The 15,206-nt window shown below is 47.2% G+C and overlaps 1 protein-coding gene across 2 annotated transcripts in view; it reads left to right on the forward strand.

The window, feature by feature from the left end:
* stat2 (signal transducer and activator of transcription 2) overlaps nt 1–14,846 on the forward strand; it is a 38,685-nt gene extending 23,839 nt beyond the window's left edge. For both annotated transcript variants that reach the window (XM_088633391.1, XM_088633392.1), the window contains exons 13-24: nt 48–141; nt 679–726; nt 829–912; nt 1,199–1,297; nt 1,935–2,070; nt 3,371–3,423; nt 4,743–4,837; nt 7,457–7,596; nt 9,526–9,714; nt 10,596–10,650; nt 11,617–11,747; nt 12,035–14,846. In XM_088633391.1, the coding sequence (XP_088489517.1) occupies nt 48–141; nt 679–726; nt 829–912; nt 1,199–1,297; nt 1,935–2,070; nt 3,371–3,423; nt 4,743–4,837; nt 7,457–7,596; nt 9,526–9,714; nt 10,596–10,650; nt 11,617–11,747; nt 12,035–12,303 (1,393 nt within the window). In that variant the 3' untranslated portion in view covers nt 12,304–14,846. The remainder of the gene's footprint in view (nt 1–47; nt 142–678; nt 727–828; nt 913–1,198; nt 1,298–1,934; nt 2,071–3,370; nt 3,424–4,742; nt 4,838–7,456; nt 7,597–9,525; nt 9,715–10,595; nt 10,651–11,616; nt 11,748–12,034) is intronic.
* The last annotated feature ends 360 nt before the right edge of the window (nt 14,847–15,206 follow it).

Here is a 15,206-nt window from a genome sequence, read left to right on the forward strand (position 1 = left end):
AAAGGGCAGACTTGTAGTCCTCCAGTCTTATGAAACTGTTTCTTCAGGTATCGCCGGTTTAATGTGTTGGGGAACAGCAGCAAAGCTCTGAACATGGCTGAGTGCACTAACGGGGGTATGGTGGCAGACTTCCGACACCTGGTGAGTAAGTCTGGAGCTACTGGAAAACAGAATAGCAAACCAGACTCTGGGATTCCCAACTCTCCATGGTTTCCTGTCTCCTGAAACCTGCCAAATCAGGACAGAGTTTAAACCTACACTGGATCATCCCAGCTCATTTCTCTCGTGACTTCACCTGTCATGAGAATAGGCCCCCATTTTATAGCACCAGAACAAATCATTTTCTGGGTTTTTGTATCATCTCTTAATCATCGCTATAACTGTGAACAGGTGAGCGTACCTCTGCCTGACATACTTTGAGACTCCCTCTGGGACCCTGTTGGGGGAACCTTCCAGTCTGGTACTCCGTACAGATCCTGTCCGGGGACCTGTCCAGGATGTAGCTCTGCCTGGCACCCTTTCCAATCCCACCTGGCATCTTGTCTGGGGTACATACAGTACCTTCCTGGCACTCTGTCCCATTTCTGTCCGGCGCCCTGTCCAGTTGTCTTGTCTCCAGCACTACGCAGCTCTTCCTGTTGGCCAGTCTGACCTCACGTCTGTCCTCTCATCCCGCAGACGCTGAAGGAGCAGAAGGCAGGCAACGGAGGCAAGGGGATGAATGATGTGAGTCCCAGTTCTCTTCCGCTTGCACTCTCCTGGTCCGCTCCTTCGGTCTAATCCTTTCACTGCTGAGCCACTGTTCCTGTCTGGCCTCTCTCACTGCAGGGCACGCTGAGTGTCACAGAGGAGCTCCACATCATCAGCTTTGAGACGCATTTCGAGTGGTGCGGCGTGTCTGTGAGGCTGGTGGTAAGCCTGCCTCTCCCACATCTTCCTCTCGTTCCCCATCATCATCATTTGTAGCATTTTGACACTTTGGGAACCTGGGATAATCACTGGATAATCCGGGGGTTGATTTGTCCCCCAGAAGGATTGGAACTTGGTTTGATTTAGCAAATGTTCTCTGAAACCCTGGAACCTCACCTGGCGCAGCAATGTTTTTCAGCCAGCCTGCCCTTGCAAAAGGCAGACGCAGGCGATTCCTAGAGGCAGGTGTTCGGCTCTCTGATGCCCACTGTCCCGCTGTGCCCCACAGACCTCCACGCTGCCTGTGGTCATCATCTCCGGCGCCAGTCAGCAGCAGAATGGATGGGCTTCAGTCCTGTGGTTTAACATGCTGTGCACTGACCCTAAGGTAAGATGACAAAAGAAATGAGGTATTTTGCTAAAAAATATTATTTGCACATTTCATTCTGAATGAGTTCCTGCTCCTGAATTTAGGTTTTTGCGTCCCTAGTGCCAATGGAAATTGGGCTCCCATTGCAGAACAGTGTAATCCTCCCCAGGACCTTCCTGTGCTGGGTTCTTGTATCCAAGACAACACCAGGTGCTGGAGATCTCAAGCCCTTCTTGGTTTTTGAGCCTATTAGTTCAAATTTGTGAACTCTTGCTTTACTCCGCTGTAAAAGCCAGCAGTTTGCGGTAAAACTTGGAATGAATCAACCTGCTGTGGCAGAGGCTGTATACATTTCTTTCCAGTTCTGTAGATTGCAGGCTGGGAGGATCTGGTAAGATGTGAAAGGGAACATAACCTGCCCCTATCGGAAACATCTGAAGTCTTAGAAATCATTGTAGCATCCACGTGTGATTGTGATGGACGTCATTAAAAATATCGGTGGGTTTTCTGAGTCACTCGGAAACACATCTCTGTTTTGCTCTGCTCCTCTGCTGAAACCTTTGAGTTGTAACACCCCGTCCAGGGGTCTTGGGGTGGTGCCCGTCACCTGTTCAAGGAAGCGCCTAAGTCCCTGTTGTTTCCCCCGTTTTGCCAGAACATAGAATTCTTCAACAGCTCCTCGAGCGCGACCTGGCCTCAGCTGGCGGAGATGCTGAGCTGGCAGTTCCTGTCGATGACAAAGAGGGGGCTCGACTCAGACCAGCTCGGCATGATTGCGCGGAAGCTCTTTGGTGCGTATGCCTCTGCTGGGCAGGTGTGTCGTGAGGGGGACTCTTTAGATACTTTATTGATCCCGTGAGGGAAATTGCAGTGCAACAGCAGCTTAACACAGACAACACAGCAACAGCGTAACGAATGGTACAATAATAATAATACAAACAATCAGTACAGTGAGAAGTGCACTAAGAAGAGTTACTCACAGTCCAGAACACACAAAGAACAAACCAGAACAGAACAGCACACAAAAAGTTGTATTGCACAATATAAATAAAAATGTATTGCACAGGTCGCACATGAGCATTCTCAAAAAAGAGCTTTGTCCTCTACCCACAGTTACCTGAACTGTGTGCGAGTTCAAATACTCTAAAAAGTTAAGTATATTCAGGCCCAGTGGACATCTGATCCAGAAATCCTCTTCCTGGTTATCGGCTGTCTGGGAAATGAGGGCGGACCCTCTGTGTGCAGAATCGCCAGGAGGAAGAAATCTCATCTTTCTGGCAGCAGATCAAGAGACCAGGAACAGTGATCCAAGTTTGAAATTTTTAGAAGAGTTTGTGTGAAGTCTAGGAGAAAGACAGTTTTTTTTCCATAGGTTATCTGCTCAGTGTGTTGGAGAGGGACTGATGAAATCACTTTTTGTTGTGTTTTTTATTTTTAGATTTTTTTTGTTCCTCCACTGTAAATAGAAGAGCCCTGGTTTGTACCTTACAGCTGTGTTTGTATGTCTGTACTTTTTTTTTAGAGCAGCCTGAGCCAGACGTCACATGATACAATACATTTGTAATAGGACAAGTCAAACTTCATTCCACACTTAAAACTGGAAACATAGCTGAACAGAGAAGGTGAACCTTCACCTGACAGTGGCTCGGCGGCCAAGATGCTTTTTCATTCTACTGTGATTTAGCTACCCAGTGAAACTTAATGTATGTCTGGCTGCTGTCCGGCAGGATAGACAGGCAGACGCCCCCTGTGACAGGCCCACCCACCAGAGGGCTCCTTTTCACAGCCACAGCCGCCTCTCTGTAATTCCTGTCACCTGTGATAGGGGGCACTTTGAGTGGTTTTCGAGAGAAAAAAGGACCATCAGTCTGAAAGCTTTTATTATTATTAACTGAAACAAGTGTTTCAGTTAAGAATAATGAACTTTTAAGGTATTTTTTTCCCTTACTACAAAGTGATCCTAACCTGCACTAGAGCCCGTATTCTTAGTGCAGCTTTTGTTCTGTGCCTTGCATGCGTGGTACGCAGGCTTGCATCAGTCCTGACTTGCTGAGTAGCCGGTTGACTGACCTGACATCTTGTCGCCTGCAGGGAAGCAGCAGAACTACGACTCCTTCAGGGTCACCTGGGCGAGGTTCTCCAAGGTGTGAAGTCTTCTGTTTCGTTTCTGACATCCTGCTTCCTCTGCTGAACAGCTCTACTCAGTCGGGACCCGGATCAGCAATCCCTAACTCCATATTCCCAACTAAGCAGCCTTCCTGTGGTTTTACTGTGTTTTCACTTCAGTCTAATAATGATAATATTAATAATAATGTTGCTTTATTAGCACTATACAATTTCTTGCATTAGGAATTCAACTTTTCGCATACCCCAGCTTGCTCTCCCTGAGACACAGACACACAGACAGGGAGAGAAGCTTGTGGTCAGAGCGCAGGGTCAGCCATTGTACAGCGCCCCTGGAGAAGTTGGGGTTTATGGCCTTGCTCAGGGGCCCAACAGAGTAGGATTCCTCTGCCGGCTGCGGGATTTGAACCGGCAACCTTCCAGACACAGGCGCGGATCCTTAGCCGCAGAGCCACCGCTCTGCCCATTAGTCTGCCATGTTTTCCAACAGAATGTATAATTTGCTACATTATTACTATTAATCTCAATGAGCTTTGCTACTCTGTGTTGTATTTCTACACTGTTCTCCCTGAGCTTTACTACTCTGTTCTCTGCTTCTACCACAGTTTCACTGGGCTTTGCTGCTATGTGTTGTTTCTACCCTGATCTCACTGGGCTATACTGCACTGGACTGTGCTTTAACCCTGACCTCAGTGGGCTTTGCTGCAGTTCTATTTTTAGGTTTCCTCAAATGGACACATGTAACACTCTCAGACCTGTGTGGAAGCCCAGTCTAATGATTTTTATATTTTACATTAGTCCTGACTAATGAAATAATTGAACACAGTGCCATCTTTGATTGCCCTGAATGCGTCTTCCAAAGCCACTTGCACAGGAGATCAGTGTGAATATTCAAAGGAACAAGTAAAAGGTTTATTCCATGCTGAAAAGAGAAGAGAGAAAACATTTCAGCTATGAAGCCTTCTTGAGAAAGACAGGGCAGACAGCAAAGATTAAATAGCACAGAAGAACAAAAGCTGGGAGAGGGGAGGAGGCAGGAGAGCCAGGGAAGCCACTCAGGAAGTACAAAGTGCAGAAGTCTCTTTTGTAAGGAGCCACGGAGCTAGAGAGGGGAAGGAGGAGCTTCTCCCCCTGCTGGGGAGGAGGTCAAACAGCAGCAGAGCAATTCCAAAATGCTGTGGTACTCGGAGACCCTTACCACAGGAGAGGGTGGAACGATCTGCCATCTTCTCCAGCGTGTTTTCTGGTTTTGATAAAGGCAGAGAGAAGGTTGATGTTTGTTTTTTTTTGTGCTCTGTGGCTGTGTCCCTGAGCTGAGGAATCTGCTCTTTCTTTGCAGGAGAACTTGCCTGGTCTGGGCTTCTCCTTCTGGCTGTGGTTCGATGGTATCCTGGTGCTGGTGAAGAACTTCCTGGAGAAACTGTGGAAGGACGGGTAGGTCGCTAGGTCACAGAGTCACAGGAGTGGGCAGAGAACATGATAGAAGTTTAACTACACAAATACTAGATATAAGAGCAGCAGTAGTGGGCGCAGGAGTACTAATAAGAGCAGGAGTACAGATAGCTGCAGGAGTGGGAGCAGCAGGAGTACAGATAGCTGCGGGAGTATTAATAGCTGCGGGAGTATTAATAGCTGCAGGAGTGGGAGCAGGAATTTTAATAGGAGCAGGAGTGCAGATAGCTGCAGGAGTGGGAGCAGGAGTGCTAATAGGAGCAGGAGTGCAGATAGCTGCAGGAGTGCTAATAGGAGCAGGAGTATTAATAGCTGCAGTAGTGGGCGCAGAAGTACTAATAGGAGCAGGAGTATTAATAGCTGCAGTAGTGGGCGCAGACGTACTAATAGGAGCAGGAGTATTAATAGCTGCAGTAGTGGGAGCAGCAGTATTAATAGCTGCAGGAGTACTAATAAGAGCAGGAGTACAGATAGCTGCAGGAGTGGGAGCAGCAGGAGTACAGATAGCTGCAGGAGTATTAAAAGCTGCAGGAGTGGGAGCAGAAGTACTAATAGGAGCAGGAGTATTAATAGCTGCAGGAGTGGGAGCAGGAGTATTAATAGCTGCACTCCTGCAGCTACAGTGGTGTGAAAAAGTGTTTTCCCCCTTCCTGATTTCTTTTTTTTTTCCATGTTTGCCACACTGAAATGTTTCAGATCATCAAACAAATTGAAATATTAGACAAAGATAACACAAGGAAACACAAAATGCAGTTTTTAAATGAAGGTTTTTATTATTAAGGGAAAAAAAACAACTAAACCTACATCGCCCTGTGTGAAAAAGTGATTGCCCCCTAAACCTTATAACTGGCTGGGCCACCCTTAGCAGCAACAACTGCAATCAAGCGTTTGCGATAACTGGCAATGAGTCTTTTACAGCGCTGTGGAGGAATTTTGGCCCACTCATCTTTGCAGAATTGTTGTAATTCAGCCACATTGGAGGGTTTTCGAGCCTTAACCGCTTTTTTAAGGTCATGCCACAACATCTCAATCGGATTCAGGTCAGGACTTTGACTAGGCCACTCCAAAGTCTTCCTTTTGTTTTTCTTAAGCCATTCAGAGGTGGACTTGCTGTTGTGTTTTGGATCATTGTCCTGCTGCAGAACCCAAGTGCGCTTCAGCTTGAGGTCACGAACAGATGGCCGGACATTCTCCTTCAGGCTTTTTTGGTAGACAGCAGAATTCATGGTTCCATTTACCACAGCAAGTCTTCTAGGTCCTGAAGCAGCAAAACAGCCCCAGACCATCACACTACCACCACCATATTTTACTGTTGGTATGATGTTCCTTTTCTGAAATGCTGTGTTACTTTTACGCCAGATGTAATGGGAAACACACCTTCCAAAAAGTTCAACTTTTGTTTCGTCAGTCCACAAAGTATTTTCCCAAAAGTCTTGGGGATCATCAAGATGTTTTCTGGCAAAACTGAGACGAGCCTTTATGTTCTTTTTGCTCAGCAGTGGTTTTCGTCTTGAAACTCTGCCATGCAGGCCAGTCTCTTTCTTATGGTGGAATCATGAACACTGACCTTAACTGAGGCAAGTGAAGCCTGCAATTCTTTGGATGTTGTTGTGGGTTTTTTTGTCACTGCGCTCTTGGGGTAATTTTGGTCGGCCGGCGACTCCTGGGAAGGTTCACCACTGTTCCATGTTTTCGCCATTTGTGGATAATGGCCCTCACTGTGGTTCACTGGAGTCCCAAAGCTTTGGAAATGGCTTCATAACCTTTTCCAGACTGATAAATCTCAATTACTCTGTTTCTCATTTGTTCCTGAATTTCTTTGGATTGCAGCATGATGTCTAGCTTTTGAGGATCTTTTGGTCTACTTCACTTTGTCAGGCAGGTCCTATTTAAGTGATTTCTTGATTGAGAACAGGTGTGGCTAGAGAAATTGAACTCAGCTTTTTTTTTTCCCTTAATAATAAAAACCTTCATTTAAAAACTGCATTTTGTGTTTCCTTGTGTTATCTTTGTCTAATATTTCAATTTGTTTGATGATCTGAAACATTTCAGTGTGACAAACATGCAAAAAAATAAGAAATCAGGAAGGGGGCAAACACTTTTTCACACCACTGTAGCTGCAGGAGTGCAGATAGCTGCAGGAGTGGGAGCAGGAGTGCAGATAGCTGTAGGAGTATTAATAGCTGCAGGAGTGGGAGCAGGAGTGCAGATAGCTGCAGGAGTATTAATAGCTGCAGGAGTGCAGATAGCTGCAGGAGTATTAATAGCTGCAGGAGTGCAGATAGCTGTAGGAGTATTAAAAGCTACAGGAGTGCAGATAGCTGTAGGAGTGGGAGCAGGAGTACTAATGGGAACAGGGGTATTAATAGCTGCAGGAGTACTAATGGGAAAAGGAGTATTGATAGCTGCAGGAGCACAAATAGCAGTAGTAGTGGAAGCAGTACAAATAGGAGCAGGAGTACTAATAGGAGCAGAAGATGGAGATGTAGCTGTGTGTTGAGAGAAGACCTCACACTGACAAGTCGGCCCTCTGCAGGATAGGTGAAGCTCTGCGGTGTGAGGAGGGGTGCTCACTGACAGTCTCCCCCTGTGTCACTGCAGATACATCATGGGTTTTGTGAGCAAAGGAAGTGAGAAGGTGCTGCTGAAGAAGAAGCAGGACGGTACCTTCCTGCTGCGCTTCAGTGAGAGCTCCAGGGACGGCGCCATCACCTTCTCCTGGGTGGAGTACTCTGTTGAAGGTGAGCCCTCAGGGCATGAGGGGGGGAGCTGCAGAGGGGGGGTGGGCACCAGAAGGAGGGGGAGCACAGGGCAGTCCCATGGATCTCCCCGCACAAGCAGTTGGCAATGAAGGCCTAGGAGAGTGGTCATCACCCAGCTCTTGCCTTTGATGTAACTCCTGCCCCCTTAGCCATTCAGCCTGCCTTCCCAGCATGCATTGCAGTGTATACTTCAATCACCACATCTTCCCCTTCTCTACCGCTAATGCAACCCCTTGTGTTATTCATATTTGGGGACAGGGAGGTTCTTTGCTGTGCTGAACTGTAAGCTTACCCATTTTCAAGTCCTTATCGTTTGTCATATTAGGATCCTCTGCAGAGTCCCAGGGAGCTGTCAGCCTCATCACACCCATTGACCAAATTCAGTCCCCAGCAGCATCATTATTCATTGGAATAGATATAGTTGACAGGAGCTGTTTGGCCCATCTTGTCCATAAGATAGTTCATAGCTAATTGATCCTATAATCTCACCCAATCCCGGAACCAGTCAGACTAAAGAGACTTCAGACTAGAGACTCAGTTCCTTCAGCCTGTCAGTGCAGGACACTCCCTTCAGACTAAAGAGACTTAGTTCCCTCAGCTTGTCAATGCAGGAATCTTCCTTCAGACTACAGATTATCTGTTCCTTCAGCCTGTCAGTGTGGGACATTCTCTTGACTCCTAGAATGCATCTGCTTTCTTGTCTCTAGACATGCATTACTAAAGGTAGCTCAAAATGCAGGCAGTGATCTGGGAGCGCAGTGTGTGTACGACTGGGTTACACACTGTGGTAATTCCCTGAGGGGGGCTTGCTGGAAAGAAGGCTTTCCTGTCCTAGGACAATTGGAACTCTTGGCCCGGTTCCTTGTGGGAAGTGCTGATGATTTCTAGCCAGAACAATAAATGATTCCAATTCTCCAGCCCAGAAGCTCTTGCTTTCCATCTTTACCCCCTCTCATCAGATTGCATTTAACATTTTCATCCATCCATTTTCTAACCTTTCATGGTGCCAAAAGGGCCTAAGAGGTGAGCTGAGCCGTCACCTCCTGGGACCCCCATTCACACAGGGTTGTATTATCCAACAGGCACAGAGGAGGCACCTACAAGACCTAAAGGGCCTGTGAAAACATTTGACTCTTATATGCATGTTAACTGTACCAGTGTACCAAAGATCTCTTCTTGAATGTGTGTATGTATAGTGTCCAAAAAATACATCAGCCCAGCTGTTTTCTAACCAGTTCATCCAATTCAGGGTTGTAGGGGACAGGTGCAAGACAGGGTACACCCTGGATGGGACGCTAGTCCCTCTCAGTCCACACACACACACCCTTACAATCGCCCTACCAGCATGTCTTTGGACTGTGGGAGGAAACCCACACAACTTGGGGAGAACATGCAGACTCCACACAGGTAGCACCTCATGTCCAGAATTGAACCCAGGGCCCCAGCGCTCTGAGGCAGCAGTGCTACTAACCACTGCGCCATCGTGCTGCCCATCATATTCTTGTTAATATTTTCTGAATAAAATGTGACACCCCAATACCCAAACACGTGTTGTTGTCCCCCCAAATGTTACAGTAATATTGGGAACCACCTCACATGAGGTGTCTCTGAGAACATCCTTATGGATTCCACTGGGATCTGAAGTATCCGCAGGTACTTCTGAGGGTGATGGTGTGTGGGGACTGAACTGGACAGGTCCACTGGTTCCAGTGGTTTCCAGTAGGAGTGAGGTCTGGGGATCGTTCTGGCCAGGGAAGGTGATGGGAGTCTGTCTCCTGCTCCTCCAGCCCAACCCCCCATACTGCCCCCTACTGGGGTCTGTTCATTAGACTTGGGGTTCCTAAGAATTTTGCAGACATTGCAACACACATCTGTTATCTGTAATCGCCTTGTGTCTGTGTCTCTCAGGGAAGCCCAGTGTGCGCTCTGTACAGCCCTTCACCAGGGAAGACCTCAAACAGATCCCCTTGCCTGAGATCATCCGGAATTTCCAGATCCTGGTGGCAGAAAACGTACCTGAAAACCCTTTGAAGTACCTGTATCCCAACATTCCCAAGGACGAGGCATTTGGGAAATACTACTCGCACAGTAACACAGGTAAGGGATTGGGCCTTGGGGGGGGGTGGCGGGGAGGGGTGGTGAGACGCAGTGCAACTGTATGTACAGTGGGGCTCTGAACTCACAAGTGGAAGATTGGGGAGAGGTTAACGTGCCCCCTATAGAAACTGCGGTACCTCTTGGGTACACATTCCCCCCCCTTCCCAGTCACGTCAAGCTGCAGTGGCAGGGAGCATGGTGGCGGGTAGCCCCGTGACAGACTGGTGTCCCGCTTAACATTACAGAAGCGGGGATAAGCTCAGGTCTGGACTTCTGGGTTAGTTTCGCGAGGATACATACAGTAGGAAAAGTGTCCATCCATTGGCTCTGTGTTGAATCAGCTGGCGTTTGTGCGTCATACTGGGAGCAGAGTCAGGGCTCTTTCTGGGAGAGGTCCCTGCGATCAAGCTCCCCCAGACAGGATGCAGCATTTTTATCCTCTTATCGAGAAAGCAGGCGCACTGGAAAGGGACGCTTTTAAAATCAGTGGAATGCAGATCTTGACACTTGACAAAATATGACCCTCTCCCCCATGCTCCAGTTAGAGAGGACAGCATGAGCTGAGATTGAGGTGGCAATGAAGAACGCAATGTGAAAGCCTCCGAGACTTAAACAAATCTATACAATATATGCAACTGGGATTTCCAGTGCTGTGTTTTTCAATAAGTGACTTCTTAATATGTTAAAGTGATTGTGAAATATTTCTTGCCCTCCTACATACGTATTTTAAAAAAATGCATATATTGGCAAAACCTGATAATTTGTGTAGTTCTGAAGGTTTGCAGTGCTTTGGAAACTCTTTAGACATGGGGTATGTGATTGTGTGTGTGTATACTGGTGTTTGGAGTGGGTAAAAGCATTTGTCCACATTTTTGTTCCAGATGAGAAAAGTTATAAAGACTACCTCAAACACAAGCTGGTCTTCGTCTCTTCAGAGTAAGTGATGTTTTTAGTTCTGTATAGTTTGTGCAAATGTGTTTAAGGCTTCTCTCTGGCCCAAATGTTAGAAACCCTTTCTGACCTACATATTAGCTCTCTGTGAAATTGGATTCCACACGGATTCCTCCGGGATCTGATCTATCTGCAGCCCAATCCCATCCCATTCCTGCAGCAGGATGGCCTTCAGCTGGGGGTGTGAGGAGGGTGGTGGTGTGTGGGGACTGAACCGGACAGGTGCACTGGTTCCACTGGTTTCCACCAGGAGTGAGATCAGGGGATTTTTCTGGCCAGGGAAGGTGATGGAAGTCTGTCTCCTGGTCCTCCAGCCCAACCCCGCTAGAGGGGAATTTTCATTTAACTTGTGATAACTAATATTTCGGCCAGTAGAACTAGATATGTGAACTACACTTCTTGTTGTCGTGATAGAAACAAACGTATGTCTTCATTTTAACCATGTGTGCCTTCTTTCAGAAGGTGTGAGTGGAGGTAGGTTCAACTCTGCTCCAGGTCCGATTTCCACCAGCTGGATAGCTTCTTATTCCTACATTATCATTGTTTCGTTAGTGAACTAGGATTCAGATTCAGATTCCTATACCTAAATCAATCCCCTGGTGAATCAGTACTATGGGATGTACAGTCCTTCTGATCCAGGTGGACTGAAGCTGAGGCTCAGATGTCTCCAGAGAATTAGAACCAAACATGGCGATGGAGAGACGTGCCGAGTCATGGCAAATGCATGGGCAGGGGGGAAGCCCTGCTTAGTGCCGAGTCATCAGTTGCCTAGGTGTAGTCAGAGGCTTGGTGTTCCTCTGCAGTGAAACATCTTCAAAATGAACGGCTACTGCTGGTGAAGATGGCACTTTCACAGTGCGATGAAGGAGCTCAACTTAATGTCCCTGGGTTTGAAAGATGAGGCTGTAGGCCTGATGGGTAAAACTGCTCTTTTATTATTGGTCGCTTCAGGAACACAGTAGAAGCTCAGCCTTCTGTGGACACAACAGACACTCCACAAGACCCTGCTGTGTATCCGGAAGGCGTGGCGCCTATGAGCGCAATGAGCCCTCTTTGTGACGTAAAGAATGGCGACGCGGACGGTGAGTTGCAGTTCTGCTCTCCCTCCTGGGCTTAGCCTGAGTCTGTCTACTCCTCTCTGGGTGATTCTCCAGATCAAGTCCAGGTGCTAATTACCAGATATTGAACCCAGGACCCCAGGGTTGTGGTTGTGTAACTGCTGGCCTTGACAGTGCAGCCAGACATGGCTCCAAGCAGGCTGCAGTGGGGTTTTTGCCAGGGGTGGGGAGTTAGGAAGCGAGTGTCCTGTCTCGAGTGAAGGGGACATGTTGCTGAAGCCCCCCTCCTCCTCGCTCTGTCTCTCCTGCAGCTGCTGGCTTGACCCCCTCTGACGTTCTGATGTTTGACCAAACGCTCAGCCTCCCGGACCACCCGGTGCAGGTGGAAGGTACCGGGGCGCCCAGCCCGCAGGTGGACCCGGGCATCGGGCTGCCCGACTGCACCTTCCTGATGGCCGACCCCTTCATGGCCGGGGACGGCAGCCTGGACGAGACAAGCTGCCTCCTCGCCTCCGACCACGTGTCCAGCCTCTCAAACTTCTTGTTCGCTCACGAGCAGGCGGCCTTGATGCACCCGTGAGGGCACGCCCCCCCCTCCCCCCTCCCCGGCCTCGCCCCCGGCTGGGCAGGATGCTCCCCGAGACCCACACAGCCTGCCGCTGCGGAGCAGTCCCATCCAGTTCCGGCGTGGCCAGCTGCAGGGCTCTGGGAGGAGCCGGCGGTTTACGGGCAGCCGGCCCCCAAACCCGGCGGAAACTGCGCAGCGTCTCGGTGTCGGCTGGGGTCCAAGGGCCGTGCAGCTGGAACCGGGCCTGGATTGGGTCTGGAACTGCCAGGCGGAGAAATCCTTGTCCGTTTCCCCGGCTCGTGATTCCATTAAAGCAAATCCACTAATATTGCATATCACACCTCAGGATTTACCAGTGTGAGATAGTGGTTGGCCTTAATTTACTCCAGCTTCAGAAACAGCACTGCATCTCTCCATATCTTGCCATTTCCTACTAACCAGCAGTCTTGTGAGTTTACTGTGCCAATCTCCAGTAGCCTCTTGCGCATAACTTTTTTTTTTTAGTTTGTTGCAGTTATTTTCTTATAGGTTTCCCGATGCACCAAGAGATTCAATTGTTATAACAGATGCTGAGTGACCCGATTTCATAAGGGCCCTGCAAAGGCAGTTGAAACCACTGACACAGAGGACGTGTGAAGTTGCTGAACAATGCTCCCTGCTGGCCAGCCTGCGTATTGCACCTGTCTGGTTTTAATCCGTTTGTCTAGGGACGAAGTGGGTCTGTTTTCTACAATGATGGTATTTCTCAGGTGTCAAAAGACTTTTTATTTTTAGCATTCATCTCTTTATCACCAGGTTTTTTTTTTTACATTGTGCACTAAAATTGAGATATTCCCTCATGCCCACACCTCTCTAGTGGGGGCTGGCTGAATAGCTGTGTGTACTGGAATGGTTTTCAAGTTTAGTCAGTTTTACATATACTCTCTTATCTATATGCTTGTTTCATGATATTTTAAATTAGATCCTTGGGGTATGAAGTGTGATATGCATTAAGATTATATACAATGATGATGCGTTATATACAGTGCCCTCTAAAGGTATTGGGACAGTGAAGTCCAAAGTGTGATTTTTGCTTTTTAGTCGATCAGTTTCAGTTTCCGTTCCCAAGACTTGTATGATTGGCGATAAGATTGGCCTCCTCTGGAAGGTTGCGTAATGAGGTTCTGGTTCGGTTCTTGCAAAGCCTTCTGGGACTTGTTTTCCTCATAGGATCCGATTGAGTTAACGATCAGGACTTGCGTTACTGTACAGCTATGGCCAGCTGTAATTCTTCAAATCCACAAACTCCATAATATTTTCCAAAGCTGCAGAATTGGATGAATTTAAGATGCATAAAGCTCATGTCTAGGCAGGAAACAGGAAGGCACTATAACCCTTGATGACAGGACAGGCTGACATCCTCTGGGACATTAGGGCGCAGATGTCCACAGCAAACCCATAAGTGAGGACAGGGGGGTTCCTGTTTTTACTGTAGAGCTGAGGAAAACAGTTCTTTTAGTTTCACTTAACTAAACCCGTTATCTAAACCTGAACACCAACCACCGAATTCTAGAAGCACAAAAGCCTGGAGTTCTCCCGAGCCTTAGTCGAAGACCACGAATGTCAGTAAGTGGGTGGTCTTCTTGCTTAAACAGCAACCCCAGCAAACTCCCAGAATGAGAAACACTTTTCACTACACTATGTTAACCTGGTCCAGTGAGTATTCTGAATCTCCTCTGTAATGGTAGCGATGTATTGAGAGACAGATGTTTAAAAATAAATAAAAAATCAGTGGTATTAGATGTTTTAATGGAACAAGTAATAGGTTGATTCCAGGCTGAAAAGAGAAGAAATAAAACGCAACGTTTCGGCCGTGCAGCCTTCTTCTCTTCCAGCCTGGAATAAACCTATTACTTGTTCCTCTGCAGCCTGTTGCAGCTACCCACCTGAACTACTAGATATTTTAATGTTCATTCTTAAGGAGACTGCTCTTAAGCACTTTAAAATGATACTGAAAAGTTTTTTTTTTAATAAAATTATCAAAGAGTTTTGATAAAGAAAAATGTTTTTTTTAAATATGCCACATCTTCCCACTTTATTTTTTCAATCATCACACTAAAACCCTACATCATGGAAGGGGAAAAAAGGTATTTTTGGTTGTGATGTACAAGGAAACCCCAAAAGTTTTTCACCCCCTTGAGCTCCAATGTGAATGTTTTGATAAGTCTTCTTTTCTAAAAAAATGACTTTGGGGGGGTGGAGAGCAACCTGTATTGGAAAAGAAGATTTCAGTCACTGTTGGTTCTATTTTGAGAACAGCATGTTGCTTTTAGAGTTGGTGTTTGAAGAGATCTTCACGTCACGTCCCAACACATTGTCCTGTGCAAGTCTGTGAGCAAACTGAAATGAGCACAGTCAGGAGGGTGGCGTGTGTGTGCATACTGGGTATCGTCACAGATCACGGTGGTTTTAAAAGTGCATGTGTCCTATCTTTTAAGCTGCTTCATTTGTATAAATACTTCTATCACTGACTTTTCCTTTCCATCTGCAATAAAAAAAACATTTTCCTTCCCAAAGCTGGTGTGGTTCTTTTGCTGTTTTTTAATCTGTTTCTGCAGGAAGCTGCACTATAGCTGCTGTCTGCAGGGTCTCTTTCCTGCAGCTGTCTTTCAGGACTCCAGCAGGTGTTAATCGAAATGCACCTCTGACACCTGTAGGAAGTGGTATCAGCCAAGGGTTAGGGGTTGGGGTTTTTCTCGATCTGTCTACTCAATTCATCAATTAACCTAATTTTGCTTAAAGATTTTTCTTTGCACTGGTTAGGATGGGGGTGGATTGGTTGGCATGGCTGCCTCAGTGCTAGGGCCCTGGGTTCAGTTCCTGGGGTGCTAGGTGCATGAAGATTGCATACTATTCTGGGATTGGTGTGGGTTTCC

This window comes from Lepisosteus platostomus, chromosome 1 (genome assembly GCF_059453375.1).
Source record: "Lepisosteus platostomus isolate fLepPlt1 chromosome 1, fLepPlt1.hap1, whole genome shotgun sequence".
Classification (NCBI taxonomy): Eukaryota; Metazoa; Chordata; class Actinopteri; order Semionotiformes; family Lepisosteidae; genus Lepisosteus; species Lepisosteus platostomus.